We start from the raw sequence: 21,385 nt of genomic DNA on the forward strand, positions 1-21,385 counted from the left end.
CGACCATTGGGTCAGGTTTTATTTGTTAATAAAATTTGATTTTAAATGAAAAAGTATTATAGCATGAACCGTGAAAAAGGTTTTAGGTTAGAGCTGGAGTGAGAAAATGTGATTTACTTCAAATAATATATTCAGGATGATACCCTTAATCATTACGATCTGGGCCTGACAGAGAAAGCCCAATAATTGGATCCCGAAATAACACTAAAACTAGGTTCTTCAATCATGTTCATGCTCCGTTGAAACCCCAAAGACCTGTGCAAGAAATCATCTCTTCGTTTTCTTTACACTAAATATAGTAGTCTACTTCTTCTTCGTCTTTGATACATGTTTTCAGTGGTTTTTTGAAAAATTGAGAGACAATGGAAAACCTAAACATGGCCTTGGTTTCATCTCCAAGTCCGAAACTAGTGTTTGCTAACACTGGCTTCAGGAACCCTACCAGAGAAATTTCTAGACTCAGAAGAAACTCTTCCTGTGCTATGCCCTTTACGCTTCATTCTTCGAGAATTGCGGCCAGGATCTCTAAAATTTCCGTCTGTGCTCGTGCCGGTCCTCGTCGAATGGTCCAAAACGGTGCGTTTTCTTTGCCCCGTCTAATCAATTTAATTATGTGGTTTTGACTTGCTTTGATTGACAGGGAAAGCTGGTGCGGATGCTTTCGCCAATTTATCTTCTTCAAGTGGTCAGCATACTTCTTCAGTCGGCGTTAATCCGAATTTAACAGTGCCGCCACCATCATCGAGCGTGTAATTCTTTTTTTTTTTCTTTTTTTTTTAAATTTATTTGAAAAAAAGCTATTAAATTGGATACCCATTAGACGTTTTCTTTTGTTTGGGCTGCTTCTTATTTTTTCAATGAAGAAACGTTCTTGGGATAGGATAGGGCTTGAAGCATTTTCTGAGGAAGTATTCATAATTGTTTTCTTTCAGTGCTTTGCAAAATCACTGAAATGCTTTTTTACAAAGTGCTCCGTTTCTTTTCTTTGGTTTTTATCTTTATTGTATTTAGTTTAAAGTTCTTGTTTTGGTTCCCTATGTAGAGGTTCGCCTCTGTTTTGGGTTGGAGTGGGTGTTGGTCTCTCAGCGCTATTTTCATTTGTGAGTACAAGTATTTGCTTACCTTGTTTTAAGTTCACTATTGGATACACTTACCAGAAAGCTTTTATAGATATATTATATTTTAATCAACTGAATGAATTGACAGGCAGCATCGAGATTGAAGGTGAGTGTTCCATTCATTTGGAGTCCAATATGTACGGCTATGTGAGTTGTATTAGTTTTGTAGAAGGAGCAGGTGAGCTTGCTGATGAAGCAATGCAAATGACAATTTTATGGCCAGCCTGAAAGATTGTTGTGTCTGGGCAAGGACACAAGTTCATTTCGTAATTCAAGGGTTTATAACCATGCTATAAGTTTCTGCTGAGTTTGTCTGTTGTACATGTTAGATGCTTTATGTGTTTGACATATAAATTGTGTGAATGATTAGGCATGAAACTTTAAGTTGTTTGGTTATAGTTGTTTGTTTATGGGAAGTTTGTTCTGGAATCATTTTGTTCATTAATGCCCATATTTGAGTATGACCTGTTTAATAGAGGCTGAGTTTCATATTTTCTGCAGATGGACTTAGGTGCTTTATCTCTTTGTTAGAGTCAGATATAAACTTTTATTCTGAAATTGAAACCTCATCATCAGATCGTAGCATCTGGGTGCTTGCACTCTGTTGAGAATTCCTCATTCAGAATTATTTCCCTGAAGAGAAAATAAAAGTAATCTTGTATTAGTCATTGTTAATTACTGGACATACATTACGTGGATTTGATTCTTCAGTGATAGTCTTGCTGGATCTTTCTCTCATACAATCTTCCTTCCTGAGTTTTCTGTTTTAACTTCTTGTATTTTCAGTTGAAAAAAAAAATTCTTCGCTGTTATCTTTGCTGTAATTATTTAATTTCATTTTTGCTCTGATTCTAGAAGGCTCTCTGTGTTTGTTGGTAAGAATGCGGTTCCCCTTTTTACTTTCAAGTTCATGTGTTTTATCACCTAGATAATCATAGTCATTAATATGGATGGCTTAGCCTGTTCATGAGTCTCACTTACTAATTTTCTGCAGTGGAAGAGTTTGGTGTCTAAAATTTTAAGTTTCATGGACTCTTAAAAGAGAATACTTTTTCTGTTGAACGTGGTGTGTTTGTGTTACACCTAGTCACATGTAGGACATGTCTCAGTCAGGTTTAGAATTTTCCTTACTTTTTTTGGATTGAACACATAAAGAGACTCTAGGTTTTGTTCAAAGAAGGCTTTTTTGATGAGAATAAGCCATGTTGATCTGTCTTTATCAGATCAATGGTTCATTTACTTACATGCAGAGGTGCAAAATGTTCATACCGTGTGACTGTTGAAAATTTGACTGTGCATGTTTTTTTAATTGTCTTTCAGCAATATGCAATGCAACAAGCTATGAAAACAATGATGAACCAGATGAATACTCAGAACAACCAATTTAGGAATGCTGCCTTTTCTCCGGGATCACCTTTTCCCTTTCCAACTCCGTCACCTTCAGGGCCTGGTGCACCTTTTTCACCTGCTACTCAACCTTCAGTTACAGTTGATGTACCTGCTACTAAAGTGGAAGCTGCTTCAGCCACCGATGTAAAAAATGAAACAGAATTTAAGAGTGAAACAGAAGTGAAGGAGGAGCCAAAGAAATATGGTAGGAAAGGAGTTCATGCTTACCTCTAATATAAGTTATCTGTCAATATATTATGCTTTGTAATCCTTACAATACAAACATGCTTTTATTTCTTTTTTAAATTAAGTGCTTCAAGAAACAGTCCAACAAGTTTTGTCATTTGTTATTTTGTTATATTTGCTTTGTCATTATTATGTGAATATCTGAATTTATCTTGATCAATAAATTATAATTTTGACAATCAGAGAGGTTAAGGTTTCAAATAAGTTTCTAATTTGAACCTGGAAATCTGGAAATTGTTCACATTGTTGATATTTGAATAGTGTGCAAATACAATCGGTTTATTTTTCAGTGTTCTTCTATTGCATCCAAGAAAATGAAAATTTTTAAGTAAAAGAACTAATTTTAAGTTTTTGATATATTTCGATAGTATTGAATTTGTTTTGAGAGCTAGCTCTGACTTTTGTGTGTGTTTGTGTGCATGAGATGGCAGTTTACAAATATGATTAGATCTTATTATTAGAAATGCAATATTAATACCTAGGCATTTGTGACCTGCTGAAAGTGAACAATTGTTGACTAATATTGGCCATTTCATTTGGTCAGTCAATCCTTGATATACTGCTATTTTAGTATGCTTATGTGATTTTTGATAGTTTCCTGTAAGGAATCCTTATACGACTGCTACTTGCAGCTTTTGTTGATGTTTCCCCAGATGACACCATGCAAAGAATTCCTTTTGAAAACTTTGAAGATTCAGAAACAAGTTCATCCAAGGATTCTCAGTTCCAGGATGTAAGTGTTGTCAGTTAGCTGTTTCTATAAATTGTGGTTGGAATAATTTTTCTGAGATTCAACTATTTTGTAATTTTGTGAAGTCTACACAAAATGGAGCTGCTTTCAAGCAGGGTTTTGGTGATTCTCAAGGGGCACAATCTACAGGTAAGCCAATAGTGTTAACCATGTTACGTGCCTTCCAGCTGAAATGCCTTTTTCTTGTTGCATAATATAAACTCACAGACTGTATCTGCTCTCAATATTATAATTTTTATGTACCAATGAATTTTAAGATATAACATACAGTTTTCTAAATTGGAAATTTTATTTTATTCTCCTAAAATGAATGAATTCATTTTTTTATGGTGGTAGGTTAAGGTATGTTATATGAACATTGTGTGCTTACGGTGGGGCATGTAGCTTATTTGAATTTTTAAGAAAAAGTTATAATTTTTTATGGTTTTTGCGCAAGTTTTTTCTAGTTTATTTGTTGGATGAATTTCCATGGAACACCAGTGCTTGCTTGTTTCCTTGACATGATGATTCCAATGATGTTTCTGGCCGTTCCTACCTTCCCTTTCTTAGATGTGGTTTAATATCTTGCTCTACGCTCCAACTTATGAGAAGGGAGTGCTGTGCCTCAATTTGCTAAATCTTCACTTTGGATTGCTATTACTCTTGTCTGCTTGTAATCCACTTTGTCTCCCACGGCTCTCTTCTTTTATTTTGCTAAAAAAGGATTTATTTATATTCCTAGTTCATGTACAAGTGTCTTGAGGAATCCTAATCAGATTAAATTATGGAATTCCAATAAAACAAGGAAACCTGAACTTTTGCTTATTGTCCTAGTTCATGCACCATGACATCACTTTTATCCCACCGCGACACTAAACTTTTGCTTTGAATGCGCCGTGACATCCATTTTCCACCGCTGTGGCATTATACTTTTGTCCAATCATGCCATGACACTCTTTTCTTGTTGAGGCACAACCTTGAATTTAAAAATTTTTCATTTGGATCTCCATATCTTCCTTTACCTCATTTTTCATCGAAACATCATTCCTTGAACACTTGAGACCTGAAAACACACAAAACATACCCTCGATTTTGAAAGACGTATTTATCAGATAATTACGCCTAATCACTTGAATTAAACCTAATTCCTGAAAAACAATAAGTGCACTTCCAAGCACTTATCAAGGAGGGGCTGTAGAGGCTTCTAAACCTTGTGAATTTATAGGGTTTGTTGTAGCATTTGTTCCATTAAAGAAGAAATAAGTGAATAATTTAGCTTGGTTTTCCAAATTTAGAATTGGCAATGTAAGTTTAGCTTCTTTTTGAATCGTATAACTTGTGTTTTATTGGTTTTGATGGTTGTAGGTCATACTTTTGATTCTGCTGTCTATCTCTTTGCTGTTTATTTGCTTATTAAATTATTATTTGAGAGAAGAAATAGTATCTTAATATGTGTTGTCAGTCATCCTATAGGGGTAAGATCTTGTGTTTGTCAATGTAGGGAACTGTTAAATATTTTCAATGATGATTTATCCTTGTTTTCTCTGGCCACTATTTTAAAAGGATCAAGTGCCTTCTTGTCATCACAAATTGGTGACTTCTGCTTTGTTAGAAGTTAAGCCTTTAATGCTTGAGTAATGACTAGAAAAGCAGAGTAATTATGTTATCATGTAATTTTTTGTCTAATAAAATCCTACTGTTCTCTATAGAAATAAATTATGCTGTGAAGGTAGATTTCAATTAAAGCATAGTGAAGAGTATCAATAAAATAGACATTCAAAATGGACAAGAATTGGAATAAGTTACATATGAGAGTTTGTTGTCTAACTCAATGTCCTTGAGACATTATGGCAATACTATTTGAGTTTCATGATTTCGAGGACAAAAATGACATGTTAACCAATTGTTCTGATATTCAGAAAGACATTGACTTCAAAATTATCATGTGATATATATCAGCTCCAATCTTATCTGTATTTGTGGGTTTCATTCCAATGTATTCTTTAATTACCACTCATATTTTCACCAGCTGTACTTTTTGGGAATAATGTTGGTGATTAAGATGTTAGATAGTAATTTTTACCCAAAAAGAAATAAATGAAGGTGGAAGTTGCTTGCATCATTCCACTTCAAAGGTGGAAGGTCAACTCCAGTACAAGCTTGCATCATTTCACTGTTTTCTCTGAGTTAGAGATCTTATCTTCTTATTTATATGTGGACAGGAGAAAAGAAAGGTGCCTTGTCAGTGGAAACTTTGGAGAAAATGATGGAAGATCCAACAGTGCAGAAGATGGTTTATCCGTAAAATAGCTTTGCCCTTATATTATAATGTCTCTTCTAATTGTTCCTATAGGATGATCTTGGTTCCACTATTTGTGATTTTCTAATTTTGATCCTTGACTTTGTGTTGGCATGTTGATTTAAGTATGTTTGAAGTTCAAAACTCTGTTCTATATGAGATTGTCAGTTCTGTACCAATCTTGATGACAATAATCATAAGCCTGTGTATTGATCTAATGGGCCCTGATGCCAGAATTAATTCTGTGTTTGCAGCAACCTGTTGCCTTACAAGTACTATTGGCCCATGGAGAAATTTGGTTTAAAGGAAGAAAATCTGTTTATCTGAAGTTTAGCATTTTTCTGCAATTTCCATCAAACAGGGCTCTTAAAAAGCTGCTAGTCCAAGAATAAAAGGCTTTTACCTACAGGGAATAGAAATAGAACAGGAAATAAAAATAATCAATGCTTGAAGTTATGCTAAGCAAATCTTGTTGTGTGCTATTATGGCATCTATATCTAATCTCTATTTGCATACTTGGTTCCTAAGAAACTTAAATCCAAAGTAAGTGGACTTTTAAGCAATTTTTTTCCGTTGTCATGAGACAATCTAATTCTGTTCATATTCTTGTAGATATTTGCCTGAGGAGATGAGGAATCCTACTACTTTTAAGTGTAAGTCATTCAATAGCACTTCTTTTTCTGAGAATTTTAGGTTTTGGTTCTTCTCTTGTTAAAGTTTTAGATGAGAGAATGCTGTTTAGGTGGAAGTATCATCATTTTGTACTGTAATCCTGTAAGATAATTACAGGAATATGTTTAGAAGTATTTGAATTTGTAGTCGACTTTTTCATTTCAGAGCTTACTCAGGGTTTATGAAGCTTTGTTGTGCTTTCACTCTCAAGTCATAGAACTGAATTCTGTGGGCCTCTTTATATTACAGTTTCTGACAGAATGAATTCATTGCATGGAATTGCTGAGTACATTTTAAATGTTCCAACATTAATCTTCCACCATTTTATAAAACTACTTTTATTGGGTTTCACAGTTCTTTCTTATCTTTTGTTGCTTATTCTTTTGTGAGCACATACTTACATTTTGAATTTGCATCTGGTATGCATGTTAATTAATGTTTACCTTTTTGGCCATGCATATTGTTTAATAGGGATGCTACAGAATCCTCAATATCGTCAACAATTGGAGGAAATGCTGTAAGCTATTTTCAACTTCTTGGTTTGATTAGTGTTGTGGAAAAGCTTATTGGCCTCATTAATGTATTGTGTCCTGGAAGTTATAAATAGTTGTATCTGTGGTTTTAGTTTATCTCAGGTTTTATGAGCATTAAATCTTGGATTTATCGACATATGGTTCATGTTTTTTACTTTTTCAAATTTTTAATAGGTAGTATGCGTATTTCTTTGCTCCTAGCTGTTGTTCGATAAGCCACTAGTCCATTAAGAGTCTTAAAAGTTAGGGCTTTCTTTTGGAAGTTGAAACTGACATTCTTTGGCCTGGAATTGGTTCTTTCAACTTTACATTTGGCTTCTATTAATTCTTAATGTACATGGAGGCATTATGTCTTTAAAGCTCTTAAATTTTTTTCCCTGATGGTAGCAGTTGCAATTTCTTAATTCATATTGGTGCTTTTATGTATTGAATGCTTAATTATAATTTTAGTTTTGAAACTCTTTCTTGGTTGGTATTATTTCTGATAACATTAATCTTCTTTGGAAGTTAATTTTTATACGAGTTTGTATTATTTTATGTTTGCCTTCTCTTGGTTTTAGATATTAGAACCAGTACTGTTTTTGAACCAGCACCATGCTTGAAGTGTTTAATTGCAAAATTTTATTCTTGTGCACTGATCACTTGTCTGAAATTGGTTATATTGTGGATTTAAATTGTTTTTCTACAACTGGCGTTTGTTCTAGGAACAATATGTCTGGAAGTGAAGAATGGGACAAGAGGATGATGGATACCCTGAAGAATTTTGATCTTAACAGTCCTGACATCAAGCAGCAATTTGGTAAGTTTGAAATTAACTATTTGCAATTCTTTAGGCTGGAAAGGTAAAATATCCGAGAAAAGTCTTTGATGGTCTACTTATGAATATGATGGCCAGTTCAAATGAGTTGTCTTACCTGAGTGCCTCCCATATATTACCCTTCACTTATTCTTCATTTTGCTTTATTTGGTATATAGTCACTTCCAAGCAGATGGAAGTTAAAAGAGATAAAAGAACAACACTTTCTAAAGTTGCTTGACATATGTAGGATGTTGTGGGGCCCTAGGATACTCACCATTTCATTAGTGAGTTTGATTAGCATAAAGCTCATTTTAGTTTAAGTACATTGCTATTGGTATTATTATTATATTCTCTAGGTTTGGATGGTGCTATTTGAAAATCATTTATCTTATAGATCTCCACATTACGCTAATGTGTATTAAATTGTTAGTCAGGCTTAGTGTAGGTCATACAAATCTAAGATATATGTTGATAACATATATATGATCGTATTTTGATGAACATAAGGCAATTTTATATACTAATAACTTGTAAGTATGCTAAACAAAATGATAAAGATTATGCTATTAATGAAGACAATTTATGTAGGAAAGGAAACAAAAGACCCAATTTATGGAATTATAAAATAAGTTTCATGAATGTTTTAGTGGAAAATTTAGATTTTTTTGTTCTTATTAACAATGTTGATAAGAGCCTAGACCTAATTTATAGAATGATAAATCAAGAAATTATTCATTCTTTGGTTTCTCCTACAAGTTCCTGTTTTAGTTTGACGAATCTATCAGTGATGAAAAGGTTTATCTTTATGTGATAGCTTTGTAGTGATGAAAATGGTGAAAGCTTATAAGTCAATTAATAACTTATGAGTTACGACCCCTCTTTTTCTTGTTATTTTCACAGATCAGATTGGACTTACACCTGAAGAAGTTATTGCTAAGATTATGGCTAATCCTGATGTTGCCATGGCATTTCAGAACCCAAGAGTTCAGGCGGCCATAATGGATGTATGTGATACACCCTTAGTACTTAAAAATAATCTTTTAGCCTTTCGTTTTCCTGGATAATGTTTATTTTTCTAACATTGGAATGCAATCTGCAGTGCTCACAGAACCCAATGAGCATTGCAAAATATCAAAACGACAAGGAGGTATGTCTTTATTGTTGTGAAATTTGAATCTCTTTACCGTTCATAAGAGTAACTTCTTTCCGTTCATAACTTGGAAGTTTCTTGCATTAAAAATTGTTTCCCAGCTAGTGTCTTGTCTTCAAAATTATATGTTCTATTACAAAGTTAGCTTTGTAGCTATTTCACATGTTATATCAGATTATCAATGATTGCATATGACATTGCTGTTTTATGTTAAATTTAAATAGTTACTGCCACATTGGTTGCATCACCAGCCAAGCACATGAATCTTATGTGTTAGGCATTGATTTCTATTCTGTTTGGTCAACATCTGCTAGTACTTATATTGTTTTTGAATATCAGGTTATGGATGTTTTCAACAAAATATCAGAACTCTTCCCTGGGGTGACTGGTTGACCTTGATTTTAGTTTGTTGACAGCTGCTGCTATCTGGGGTATATCATGTTCATTCTTTTATCCAGAGCAATAAGTATTCAGTCTAAGTAGAGAAATAGTAGAAATGCAAAAAAAATGTGCTGACTCTTAGGCAAATCTTCATTAGATGGGCTTTATGATGTGAGTTTTGCAAGTTTTGTAAGCTAGCTATAAGTATAGTTAGATATTAACTTCAGCATTATTTGGGCATAAACAGATACATGCTTTTATAAAACTTATGCATGTCTTTTAATTTTTTTTCCTTCCTTTTCTGGTTTATGAAAACAGATCTGTAATCGAAATTTATGAAATAGAATACTGTGAATATAGTGTCCAGACTTTTTGAGAATTTGCATGTCTCTGCTGCAATTTTTCTTTGTACTTGTTCTTTGTCTGCACTATTTTCGGCTGTTTTTGTGTGACCAGGAACATTAAACTGTCCTGCTGTGTGTGCAATTGTAAGTTGGGTAAAAAGATTATGTTCATCATCCTGAATTTTTGCAGCATTTAGTTTTGTTAATCATCTGTTTAGGTTATCATTTGGCCCTTCTTGGCTCTATGCCGTGGAATTGATTAAGAGATTTGCCATTACTGCTGGCAACTGATATTTTGATTGTGTACTCCATAAGTTAGTTACTGCAACCATACTCTTGGTTTTGTTACTGGATTGGTAACGGTCAATATTTGGCAGCGGTCTGATTATTATATGACAGCATTCATGGGAAGCGAAATTCAAGCATGTTAGAAAATTTTGCCATTAACATGAGAAACTAAGAGAAATGCCCGAATCTTAGCCATGGAGTTATCCATATGAGCAAGCTTCATTGTTTGAAGAAAATCTTTTCTCACCGTTTTTATCCAACCTATGAACAGGGCCATAGGAAATAGATCTCAAATTGGTCGTTATATTCTTGACAATATGTCACCAAGCACAGTGGCAATGTTCTCATAGCATTCCCAAATGCGCGGTGCATCTTTATCTCTTGCTGCATAATCTAGCTGCAATGTCCGGCAGATAAAGAATGTCAAATTATAACTATGCTTCAGCTTTTACAGCAACAGCAAAGAGAAAGCAAAGACTTACTTTGGTAACATTGTTGAAGAGATCAGAGTATAGTTTCCTCAACTGGGGTCTCTCACTTTTAGGTTTTGTTTGAATTATGGTATAGATATCCAGCTTCAAGTTCCTCGAGCTCGACCGTAATGCCTTCTGTGCTGCACCCCAGGACTCTGCTTCTAACAGAGCTTTCACTTGTAATAAAGATTCTGCATGGTCTCTAATTCCACTTTCTGCCAGTTCAACAGTCTGATCAGGAGCAACCATTCTAAAGTCAATTGCATTAGCAGTATCTTCCCTGAAAATAGCATTCCTTGATAATAGTGCTGATGCCATTGCTGCCATCAGTCCTATTCTTCTACTGATATTGGATTGAAGGGCTTTTTGGGACATTCCTCTGGACTGAAATGTGGGTTTTTGATAGCAAGTGAAGGTTGGTGTTATGAAGGCTACATTGTATTTTATGACCACTGATCGTAATGCCATTCCTCTTGAAACACTACCAAAAAGTGTGACTTGATTGATGCTCTTATTGTCCAAGGGTTTTAGCTGAACAAAAGAAACATATTTCTCTGTTAGTGTATCTATCTAGTTAAACAGCCATGCATTAATATGCATAATGTGAGAAAAATGCATCCTGCAAATCATTTGAATAAAAAGACATCTATTTAAGGGTGGATATGAACCGATTTGAATTTATTTAGTTTAAATTTAAACTGAATTTGTGTCAAAATGTTTAACTTGTTTTGAAATTGAGCTAAACTTGAGTCAGAGAATTCAGTTTAATTTGACTTACAAACTGGATAGATGATTCGATTTAATTCAAACTTGACTCATAACGTAATCCAAATGATATTAAATAATTGCTAAAACAACATTTTTTTACCTATTATTAGATAAAACGATTTTATTTTATTAATAAATCACGAATAATGAATTAAAGTCACAAATTTAAGTTATAAATTTAAATCATAAACTTAAGTCAAACTTAAAGAAAATTCAAATCAAATCATTTTTATTCGAAGTGAATTTAAACCATGACTAATTTTAGCTAAATAAATTTGAATCGAATTTAAACTAAACTATTTTTTATTCGGATTAAACTCGGATCAATGAGTATTTAAGCTCGGCCCGGTTTCTATCCACCCCGTTCACCGATCAAAAGAAATAAAATATGTATAGTTCTTTCAAAATCATTTCTCTGAAATCTCTAACGTCAGTGGTAAACAAGCTTATAACTATCTAAAAGGTGCTTCTGAATGCATAAAGAACACTGTAAACTCAGCTTGAAGCAATAAAGCTGAGAAAATGGAATTTATGAGAGACTGGGCAATGATAAAAACTTTAGTTCGACAGGTTATATGTTTGCACATGACTCGAAAAGAAAAGATAAGATGAGAGATGAACTAACTTGTTTCGACAGATGCCCTTTAACTCAGCTACTAAGCTATTGATGCCATGATTAACAATCTGCTACAACAACTGAAGATTTATTGCTTTTACAAAAACATAACCATTCATTACAGAGTAGAGCGAAATCCATTCGAAGTTTTGGGAAAGTCGTAAATAGTTTGTATTGACAGAAAGAGACGGAGAGAGAGTAACCTTTTGTGGCTAAGATTGAGGCTGTTGAAGATGGTGAGAGAATTATCTTCCTGTACTTTAATATGAATGTCACCGTTTATTGTTCAGCCGTTTTACTATTTTATTTATAATAATAAAATAAAAAAAATAATAATAATAATGTTTTAAGAACCTGACGGGATATCAATATGACGAAAGAGTGTTCAGTTCAATACATAATCAGAATCGATTGAATAATCGTTTAAAAATAATATTTAAAATAATTTTACAAAATATATCATTAAATATATACTCTATATTATTTTATTATTAAAATAAATTTAATTTAATAGTATAAATATTTAAAAGGTTTTGAGTCAAATCGTAGAAATAATTTTGTCTAATTTTGATTTTTTATATTAACCAAGTTAAACTCAACTTTTACTTAATTCAACTGTTTAAATTAGGGAGAAGGACTATTTCCCACTTAACTTTTGATGCTTTTTCAAAATACTACCTACGGCAGATGAAAATCCATTTTTTCCACCTATGAGCAAATTGTCCTCTAATTTTTCAGTTAGGGATAGAGGCAAAATCGTCATTTGCTATTTAAAACCTTAAAACTTTAAAATTTTATCGTTTTCCCCCTCTAGATTTTAAAAACTAATAACTAACCCATCCTCAAAGTTTGAAAAGTTTAAATTTCACCCCTAGGGCTTGCTTCCTTCTTAGTTACCACCGACAGTCGATGCATTCAACCGATCTCCCATCTCCGACTACAAAGGACGACAAAGGACGACCCTTCGTCGCCCAGATCTAGATGATGAAGCGTCGTCCAGATCTGGAAGAATAGACGAAGGACGACGCTTTGTCGTCCTTCGTCGTTGCGTCGTCCAGACACGACGAGCGACAAAGAGAGAAGAAGAGAGACCTTCGTAGAGCAATCTCCCAGATCTGGACGACGAGCAAAGTTTGAAACCGATCTCCCAGATCTAGACGACGAGCGACGAAGTCGCATCGTGCGGCGAGGAGATGAAGATCTTTTCGTCGCACCACCGCCGTCGCACCAGGAGAAGGAGGAGGCCGGTGATGACGTCGGGAGATGAAGTTGAAGAATGGGGGTGAAATGCTAGTTTTGAAAGTTATGAGGCGCGACTGTATTTTGAAAAATATGGAAACCCTAGGTTTGAGGGTGAAAATGTTAGTTTTTAAAGTTTAAAAACTTTAGATAAAGTGAAAATGTTAGTTTCTAAAACCTAAGGGGGGTGAAGGTAAAACCCTCACATCAATTTTGGGAGATTAAATTGAGGGATATTTTTGTCATTTCATCTAACAAGGGTAAAATGGACATTTTATCCTTATCCAAATGGATATCATCCATATTAACAGCTCATGGGTGGAAAAAATGGATTTTCATCTGTCATGGGTAATATTTTGAAAACGCATCAAAAGTTAGGTGGGAAATAGTCTTTCTCCCTTTAAATTATTCAGTCTAATCTGGTATAATTCAATCTAACTTTTAAAATGGTTTTTATTTGCAAGTGACGATCCAAGCGGCACAACTGGCGGCTCTAATGGGTCTTTAAAACCATGATTTTAATATAAGAATGCATTCTAAGTTTTGAGAAAATGTTGATCTCTAAACTATAGATTACTGCCACTAGAAGTTCTCCAACTGGAGGATAAAATGCTTCATTGGACACAAAGTTGGAGCTAGCATATTGACAACGAAGTTCTTGGGTATTAACCTAAACTGCCAGAGGATTCTAAAGTGACAATAAAAGCTCAGAATAGGCATAAAAAGACAAGAATGAAGTTGGAAAAAGAATAATCTGATACTGACCATGGACAGATGAAAAACCTTGAAACTCAACTGATCCCTTTTTACATGGTATTGTCATTACTTGCTTATGCATAAGTAATCACACTTTATTACACACACAGGTAACAATAATAGTACTCCCATCGCAGTTTTCAGGCATAATTTTATGACTTCTGACCTTTGGTATGACGAAGCAGCTACACAAAGGAATGAGAACACCAAAATCTCATCGAGGGTCCATTAGCCTCTAGATTTTGATCTCTTCTAATCATGGCTGTTGTGAGGATGGTGGCTCGTATGTTGAATCGGAAAAATCTTCTTCACTAATTGTAACATTTAGCATTAACAAATCTCTAGTAATTTCTGTCTCCCATTGATGTCCTGGCTTTCATCCGAACGAAAAAGAAAGATCAACCATGTAGATATTGTATTTAAGAAAAGGAGACAATAATATAGTAACTAGGATGATGGTCTACATAGGAGGAGTGGGAATAAGGTTACTCACCACAGGCTTGAACAAATCTTTAACAAGCTCATGAGTCACAGACCTGAACGCATGTTGCTGTCAGCAGAATAAATCGGCTCTGTTAAGTTCATATCACCTTTAATAGATTCTCTGATAATTCAAAACAAAGTAAAGTTGTGATAACTTTGTGTTTGCAAAGAATATCAGAGAATTAGAAATAACCAGCATATAATGTAAAAACAATGAATGGAGGAAAAAACAAAAACAAGAGGCTCTATTTGAATTTGGCTTCTAATATAGTTAAGCTACCATTTTGACATCAAACATGGATCGATTGCACTAGAGAGTTCAACTGTTCCCTGTACATAAAACAGAACACAATCAGTTTTTATGAGCAGTTGAATTGTTTATTGTAAAAGTAACTGAGAATTAGGAGCTAGAAGTTCACAGACCCGAGATCATTAGTTCTTTGATTCTACACTCTTTCCTTTGTTTCTGAGAACAGCTAGAACTCATTTTTCCTCCTCTCCCACATCAGAATCCCAGAGATTTAATAACAAACTACATAATCGAAAGGGATATGGGCTATCCAGGACCATTCTCCTCTACTTCTCTTTTACACTATTCTTTTGGCAAATGACAATTTTCAACAGTGAAGTCCACAACTGAGGATGGCAGGCCACTTCAACATGATGCAAGATTTGGACAATCAGTGATCAATAAGTATATTAATTTCAGGAACCGACCAATTCTCAGCTCAGTTAGGGAGGGTGGCAACATCAGTTCTCGATAAAATTGCAGCTGGGATTCCATCAATCCAGATGGATGTAACAGATGTGAGCTAGTGCAATCCCAATGTTCAGTACCTGCTAAATATCAAAACCTTCAACTGAAAGTGATGTCAGGCAGGCCAGAAGGCCTATTTCTTTGAAGGTTGAGTTTTGGACAATCAGTGATCCACGAGTTTTGAAGAGCTGTGGCTACGGATGCATTTGGGTAGGGCTTCAAGTTTCCCATATGTCTCTATTGAAACTTCCAGGTTGCTGTTGGGAAGCTTTCCTCCCGAAAAGGAAACAAGACTTGGACAATTAATAAGTGAAATCCTATGAAGACAACTAAGACCGTCCAGGCCATCAGGCATATATTTAAGATTTTCACAATTACAAATAAAAATATCTTTAAAAGATCTGTTGTTATGCAACCCCTCTGCTACTCGCTCCAACTTTGGACAATTCCAAATGTAAAGGTATTCAAGCGCTCCAGGTAACTGACCTTGTGAGAATAAGATTTTAAGTTCCGAGCAAAATGAGACCTCAATCCTTTTGAGGACAGGTAACTGACCCATTGATGATAAAGTAGCGAGACTTGAGCAATTGTTGATGCGTAGGTACTTAAGTGTAGTAGGTAACTGACCTTTTGATGACAAACATGTGATGGATAAGCAGCTGGAGATATTCAAGTCCTCGAGCTGAGATATGTTGGTGCTGTCAATATTCCCCATGTGCATCCCCGAAGACGAAAAAGGAACCCCAACATCTTCTCTATCATCTAGCAAACACTGCAGATTCTCACAATTTTCCACTGACAGTTGTTTCAGAGATGAAGGTAGCTGACCTCTTACAATGCATATCAAAGAATCACAAACTTTGATTTTTAAACATTCAAGGTGCTTGAAAGTCTTTGGGAACTGACCTTTTGGGGATAAACACATAAGAGATGAGCAGAAGGAGATAGACAAATGCTTAAGAAGAGATGTGCTAGTGCTGTCAATATTCTCTCTGTGCATCACTAAAGAAGAGGAAGTGCTAATTTCTTCTCTATCTTCAAACAAAAATTGCAATTTCTGACAGTCGCAAATCTTAAGTTTCTCCAATGACGTCAAGGAAAATGATAAATCTCCGAGCCATCTTGGAAATTGTGTGCCACCATAACCTTCGATACTAAGCTCTTTCAGATTTTTGTGAGGTCGTAACATGTCCAACACATTTTTCTCAACTTCCTCACTTCGTGAATCTTCATGACCATATCCCCATTTTAGCCATAACTCATCTAGCTTCACCTTATCACTTAATATTTCTTCTCGTAAACCTGTGGTAACATTTTTTAATTCTGAAATGCGAAGCTTTCCATGAAGAAACCTTAAGTTTTTTAAAACTTCCAAGCTTGATCCAGAGCCCTTGCCAACAAAAAAATCAGACAAAGTTTGCAGATACTTCCAACTTTCCATTCCCCATGGCATCTCTATCAGCTTTACCATTTCAAGATCAAGATGGCGTAAATTGATCAAATTTCCCATGGAAGGTAACTTCTTGATGTTAGAACACCATCTTAATATTAAAATTTGTAAGTTCAATAATAAGTTTATTGACTTCGGTAAACTTGAGATCCTGTTGCTAGAAAGATTGATATACCTCAAATGTCTTAGATCTCCAATTAAATCTGGTAGCTCGGTAACATTATGATTACTTAAAAACAACACCCTTAATTTTTTGAACTTCGATAACAACTCCGATGAAACTACATTAGTTGTGTTATCAGTGTCAAGAAGTATTGGGAGAAAAGTCCTCAAGTTCATAGCTTCATGAAGTACTTCAAATTTATTTTTGTAATTAGACATATCACAAGCGTAAGACAAATAGCGAACCTTTTTGAGCCTTCCGGATTGGATATTGACTTTTGATTTATCTTGTAAACAAAAACTTGTTTCTCCAGAAGCCCATTGTGCGAGATCATTAACAAGATCATGCATGATATATTTAGAACTATATCTACTACTTGATTCTTGAAAAATTGATCTTGCCAATAGATCTTGAAAATACAGAGCACCTACATCTTCCTGTTCCTCCTTGACTTTTGATGGTTGAATAAGAGCTTCGGCCATCCATAAAAAGACAAGTTCCTTCTCTGTAAATTCATAATCCTTTGGGAAAATTGCACAATAAGCAAAACATCTTTTCAAATGGGAAGGAAGATGGTGGTAACTTAATTTTAACACAGCAAGAATCTCTGTATTATCTTGCAGATCCCATAAATTACTATTTAATATATCTTCCCACTCACCTTCTCTCTGTTTACAGCGTAGAAGACCACCGAGAGTTCTAGCAGCCAAGGGTAAGCCTTTGCAAATTTCAACAACTTTTTTACGAATGAAGTTTGAAGTTTGATGTGGATAGAATTTTGTATTCTGAAATGCATGCTTCTCGAATATGGCCCAACAATCATCTCCTGAAAGAAGCCCCACATTATGTGGTTTAACATGTCCCATTGTTAATGCAACATCTTCAATACGTGTTGTTATGATTATTCTACTCCCTGATGCTCCAACCATGAAAGGAGACTTGAGGATTTCCCACAAACCATAATCATTACTCCACACATCATCTAATACAAGCAAAAATTTTTTGTCACGTACTTGCTCTCGCAGTTCAATCTGAATTTGATTAAAATTTGTTAGATTGCAGGGGAAGCTAGTGATTGACTCGAGGATTGCTTTGGAGATTCTCATAACATTAAAATCATCAGAGACACAAACCCATGCTTTTGGATTAAACTCATTTACTGCTTTGTCGTTGTACACTTCGCGAGCTAACGTTGTTTTACCAATTCCTCCCATACCAACAATTGGTATAGCACAAAAGTTGACACCGCCCAGTTCTTCCTTTAAAACCGTTTCAAGTATTTTGGCTTTATCGTCATCTCTCCCATAAACAACAGGTTCAGTCGGCAAACATGTAGTTGGTGGTCTATGCAACACAGCAGTTGATGCCCCGCTAGCAACCTTTTCGAGTCCAAGATAATCTCTCTCTTCACATAAATCTTCCAAACGACCATTTATCTCTTCTATCTGGGACCTCATATTAAGCTTGGACACTAGAGTTCCAGGAACAGAAGAAAAATAATCAGTAATGTGGCTGGTAGATTGTTCTTTTGTCAACTTCCCCTCTAAAACTCGAGTGGCATACTCATCCAAAACATCATCCATATCATAAGACAAATCTCGGAGATCATCCAACCACATTTTCACAGCCTTGTTACACAGTTGCTTATCCTCTGCGTCGTCTAGCACTGCCTGAATCAAAAACAACTTTTTCTTCCATTGCTTTAACTGCGAATCTATCCCATCTTCACGTAGAAGAGACAGCAATCTACGGTCTGCCAATCTGTCAAACAACACTCCAAGGAATGCACCAAGACAGACCTCTCCCACAGGCATAGTTTTAGTCCGGTCTAAAAGAAAGAAAAAGACAAAAAAAGATATTGTCACCAAGATTAGGAATACGGATGGGTGCATATTTTCTGTAGCAATGAATGTTTCAATAGACATCATAAATGACTTTAAAGCAAAATTCAATGAAATGAAAGGAAGAAAGCAGAACAAAGTACATATACATGAATATTGATCATTAAACGAAAACAGGAAAAAAAAAAAAAAAAAAACCGAGACGGAAAGCAATTGATTATTAGAATTATGGCTAATTTTTTACTCCACCATACCTTGCCTAGTCAGTCATCCCAAAGAACCCACGTTTTAAATACCAACTATAGAGTTCCAGTGATTTAGGTTCAGTTTCTTTAGTTATCTAGTAATCTGAATCTCCCAAAACTTCACACTGAGATAAGATTTGCATTTGAGTTCAACTAGGCAAATTTTCTACAAAAACAACACAAGGAAAGAAAACATATCCACAAAGAAAGCATTTCATGAATCGATAACTGCAAACACTAAGTTATCATAGAGTTTAAGTAGTTTAACTGAACTTAATGTAAGCTTAATCGAACATTTTGATAAACCTTGAAGGGAAAGCAGGAATTTTTTGACTAAAATAATGATAACTGGAGTCTGGAAGAAAGTAACAGGATGAGTAGAAATGAAATGAAGTTTCATTGATCTCTAATTAACATTTATTTATATCGGTCATTATAAGTGTAGAAATCTACATATCTTGCACATATACCAAATATCAAACACATGATAGAAAGCAAAGAGTTTCATTTGCCTTCTACAAGCAAATTCTTCTCATAAGTAAACATCCGCCAAGCCACTAACTGTAAAGTGAAAGACATATTCCTAAAATTTTCTGAAAAAATTGCGGAAAATTTTGATTCTGAGTGTAGCAAAATTATCCTCCCACTAAAGAGAATGGAGCACCAATTATGAATCCGTACCAGTTTATATTAATAATCCCTACAGAGGGTTGGTAGGTATTTTGGATGTATATTAACTTTGTTAAACAAAAATATAGTAGTATAAAAAATTAAAGTTAAAAAAAATATATTTAATATTCCATAAAATAAAGGGAAATTGAAATTTTTATTGTTATTTTTAACTGTTTATATATATATCATCTATTTTAAAACTTAAACAAAAATATTATAATAGTATTTTATTTTCTCAAAATATTTCTGTTGATGTAACTTCTGCATATAGAAAGGGAAAATTTTTTTCTTCAGTTTTCTAATAAGGAATGAATCTTTGCAGTATATAAAAAATATTTCTTCAACAGAGAACACATGTGAGAAAGTCATTATAAAGCTTATATGTTGTGTGTTTTTTTATGAATAATTAAAAATTAAATAATATATGATTAATTCATTTGAAATTTAATTTTGTTGTGATCTCATGTTGATAGATTGTTTAATATTGTTATTTTACGTTGTTTTCATTGTTTAAAGTTGTTATAATGTTATATTGATGGTCAAAAAATACAAATATTATAGTCTGAAAAATTTCCAGACGAAAAACGGGTTGGCATCCCCAACCTAGCTTTGCGACGCTAACCCCCCGCATTGTTTTTCTCCTTCCATTCCACTCAATTTCATGTTATTTTTAATGTTGTTATTTAATGTATATTCTAGATGAGAATAATTAAATTCTACCAGTATTAAATTTTCCACAAATAACCATAAATTATATTATATTATATTAACATGAAGTTCAATATTTTCATAATTCAAAGTGGTTCAATACTATAACATATTAATAAATGAATAAATACGCACGAAAATAAATTTAGACATGAAATTCAATGACTATGACCAACTTCTGAACTATCTTTGGCTTGAGATTTGTACGATTTAAAACAAAGCATCTTGATAATCAAACGCTCTCCATATTTATAGGAATTTGATTTCAATCAATCAGATTGAGAAAATATATTTTCTCTATCTCTAACAATATTAGGAGTGACTTTATCCAAGATAAAGTTATTATAATACTTGCGATAACCTACATGTCTCGCACTTCGTTGATTTGGAAAAATAGAGAGAAATGTTGATTTTCTTATATTCATTATAATTATGCGTTCTTCAATGAGCTGTAATTCATTCACACATTACCAATAATTCTTGAATTTCTTATCCCAGACAAGATTAGAAATTATTAAAGTCTAATAATCTGGTAATGACCTTAATAATCCAAATATCCTCTCATTTTCAGTGAATTTTATGCAATTTTCTTTTAAATCATAATATCTCTCATGCATGACACCAAAATGAATGAAAAGGTTGTGCACTAAATTCATCTTATAATTCAGATAGTAGTCCTTAGTCAACATGTTCACCCTATATATGATCAATAAGTAAATAATACTAAATTATACATGTATAACAATATAAATATTTAATCAAAACAAAATATATATTCATTTAAATATAAATAAATTAAACTAAAATAAAAAATTTTGGCTTAATAAAAAATAAAGGGTTGCCACCAACCCCTTTTTATAAAAATTAAAGGGTTGGCGTCAACCCCTAAATTTTTTTAAGCCAACCCTTTTTTTCTAAACAGGGGTTGGCGTCAACACCTTTATTTTTAAGGCAAACCTTATATTTTTTAAAATGCCAACCCTTCGCCAACCCTCTTCAATTTACATTAAGGGTTGGAAACCCCCCTCCCAAAATAATTTTTCCAACCAAAATTAGTTTCCTAATATTTTTTTCATTTCTAAAATTACAACAATTAGCTAATTAATAATATTGTCAAAATTGTAATATTTGATAATATTTTGATTTACTTAATTGAATTTTGATAGAATTAAATTAAATTAATTAAGCAGAATTCAAATTGAATTAATTTTGATACAATACAATACATTTATGCTTCTGTTTTATAAAAACCTCATATGTTGTCC

The 21,385-nt window shown here is 33.8% G+C and overlaps 3 protein-coding genes across 22 annotated transcripts; 1 reads left to right on the forward strand and 2 right to left on the reverse strand.

Moving 5' to 3' along the window:
* Nucleotides 1–223: 223 nt before the first annotated feature.
* LOC123197788 (protein TIC 40, chloroplastic-like) lies at nucleotides 224–9,696 on the forward strand. The gene is made up of 14 exons (XM_044612180.1): nucleotides 224–576; nucleotides 641–749; nucleotides 1,043–1,100; nucleotides 1,207–1,224; nucleotides 2,439–2,712; nucleotides 3,386–3,486; nucleotides 3,570–3,633; nucleotides 5,706–5,784; nucleotides 6,395–6,435; nucleotides 6,926–6,971; nucleotides 7,692–7,786; nucleotides 8,687–8,790; nucleotides 8,886–8,933; nucleotides 9,276–9,696. The coding sequence occupies exons 1-14, from the start codon at nucleotides 363–365 to the stop codon at nucleotides 9,327–9,329; spliced, it is 1,305 nt and encodes a 434-aa protein (XP_044468115.1). The 5' UTR covers nucleotides 224–362; the 3' UTR covers nucleotides 9,330–9,696.
* Nucleotides 9,697–10,082: 386 nt separating this feature from the next.
* LOC123197789 (psbQ-like protein 3, chloroplastic) lies at nucleotides 10,083–12,084 on the reverse strand. Of its 3 annotated transcripts, XM_044612183.1 has the most exons (4): nucleotides 12,010–12,084; nucleotides 11,816–11,874; nucleotides 10,432–10,953; nucleotides 10,083–10,346 (listed from the first exon to the last, which is right to left on the reverse strand). In XM_044612183.1, exons 3-4 carry the CDS (start codon nucleotides 10,888–10,890, stop codon nucleotides 10,251–10,253), a joined length of 555 nt encoding a protein of 184 aa, XP_044468118.1. In that variant the 5' UTR covers nucleotides 10,891–10,953; nucleotides 11,816–11,874; nucleotides 12,010–12,084; the 3' UTR covers nucleotides 10,083–10,250. The 3 variants fall into 3 exon arrangements, with proteins under 3 accessions (XP_044468118.1, XP_044468119.1, XP_044468117.1); XM_044612184.1 differs by lacking the exon at nucleotides 11,816–11,874; XM_044612182.1 differs by lacking the exon at nucleotides 12,010–12,084 and having other exon boundaries at nucleotides 11,816–12,003.
* Nucleotides 12,085–13,783: 1,699 nt separating this feature from the next.
* On the reverse strand, nucleotides 13,784–19,442 carry LOC123198106 (putative disease resistance RPP13-like protein 1). 18 transcript variants are annotated; one of them, XM_044612705.1, is made up of 4 exons: nucleotides 14,708–19,442; nucleotides 14,565–14,607; nucleotides 14,295–14,351; nucleotides 13,784–14,170 (listed from the first exon to the last, which is right to left on the reverse strand). In XM_044612705.1, exon 1 carries the CDS (start codon nucleotides 18,580–18,582, stop codon nucleotides 15,205–15,207), a length of 3,378 nt encoding a protein of 1,125 aa, XP_044468640.1. In that variant the 5' UTR covers nucleotides 18,583–19,442; the 3' UTR covers nucleotides 13,784–14,170; nucleotides 14,295–14,351; nucleotides 14,565–14,607; nucleotides 14,708–15,204. The 18 variants fall into 18 exon arrangements, with proteins under 18 accessions (XP_044468640.1, XP_044468639.1, XP_044468634.1 ...); XM_044612704.1 differs by having other exon boundaries at nucleotides 13,784–14,174; XM_044612699.1 differs by having other exon boundaries at nucleotides 13,784–14,174; nucleotides 14,295–14,405.
* Between the last annotated feature and the right edge of the window lie 1,943 nt (nucleotides 19,443–21,385).

The sequence above is a fragment of the Mangifera indica genome, chromosome 15 (genome assembly GCF_011075055.1).
Source record: "Mangifera indica cultivar Alphonso chromosome 15, CATAS_Mindica_2.1, whole genome shotgun sequence".
Classification (NCBI taxonomy): Eukaryota; Viridiplantae; Streptophyta; class Magnoliopsida; order Sapindales; family Anacardiaceae; genus Mangifera; species Mangifera indica.

Bases quoted from the DNA above. Each gene is read 5' to 3' on its own strand.
- LOC123197788 (XM_044612180.1), top strand. From the start codon at position 363: ATGGAAAACCTAAACATGGCCTTGGTTTCATCTCCAAGTCCGAAACTA. The intron at 750-1,042 runs GTAATTCTTTTT...TTCCCTATGTAG, and splicing joins CCGCCACCATCATCGAGCGT to AGGTTCGCCTCTGTTTTGGG. The intron at 5,785-6,394 runs GTAAAATAGCTT...ATATTCTTGTAG, and splicing joins GTGCAGAAGATGGTTTATCC to ATATTTGCCTGAGGAGATGA.
- LOC123197789 (XM_044612184.1), bottom strand. From the start codon at position 10,890: ATGGCATTACGATCAGTGGTCATAAAATACAATGTAGCCTTCATAACA. The intron at 10,347-10,431 runs GTAAGTCTTTGC...CGGACATTGCAG, and splicing joins TCTTCAACAATGTTACCAAA to CTAGATTATGCAGCAAGAGA.
- LOC123198106 (XM_044612707.1), bottom strand. From the start codon at position 18,582: ATGATGTCTATTGAAACATTCATTGCTACAGAAAATATGCACCCATCC.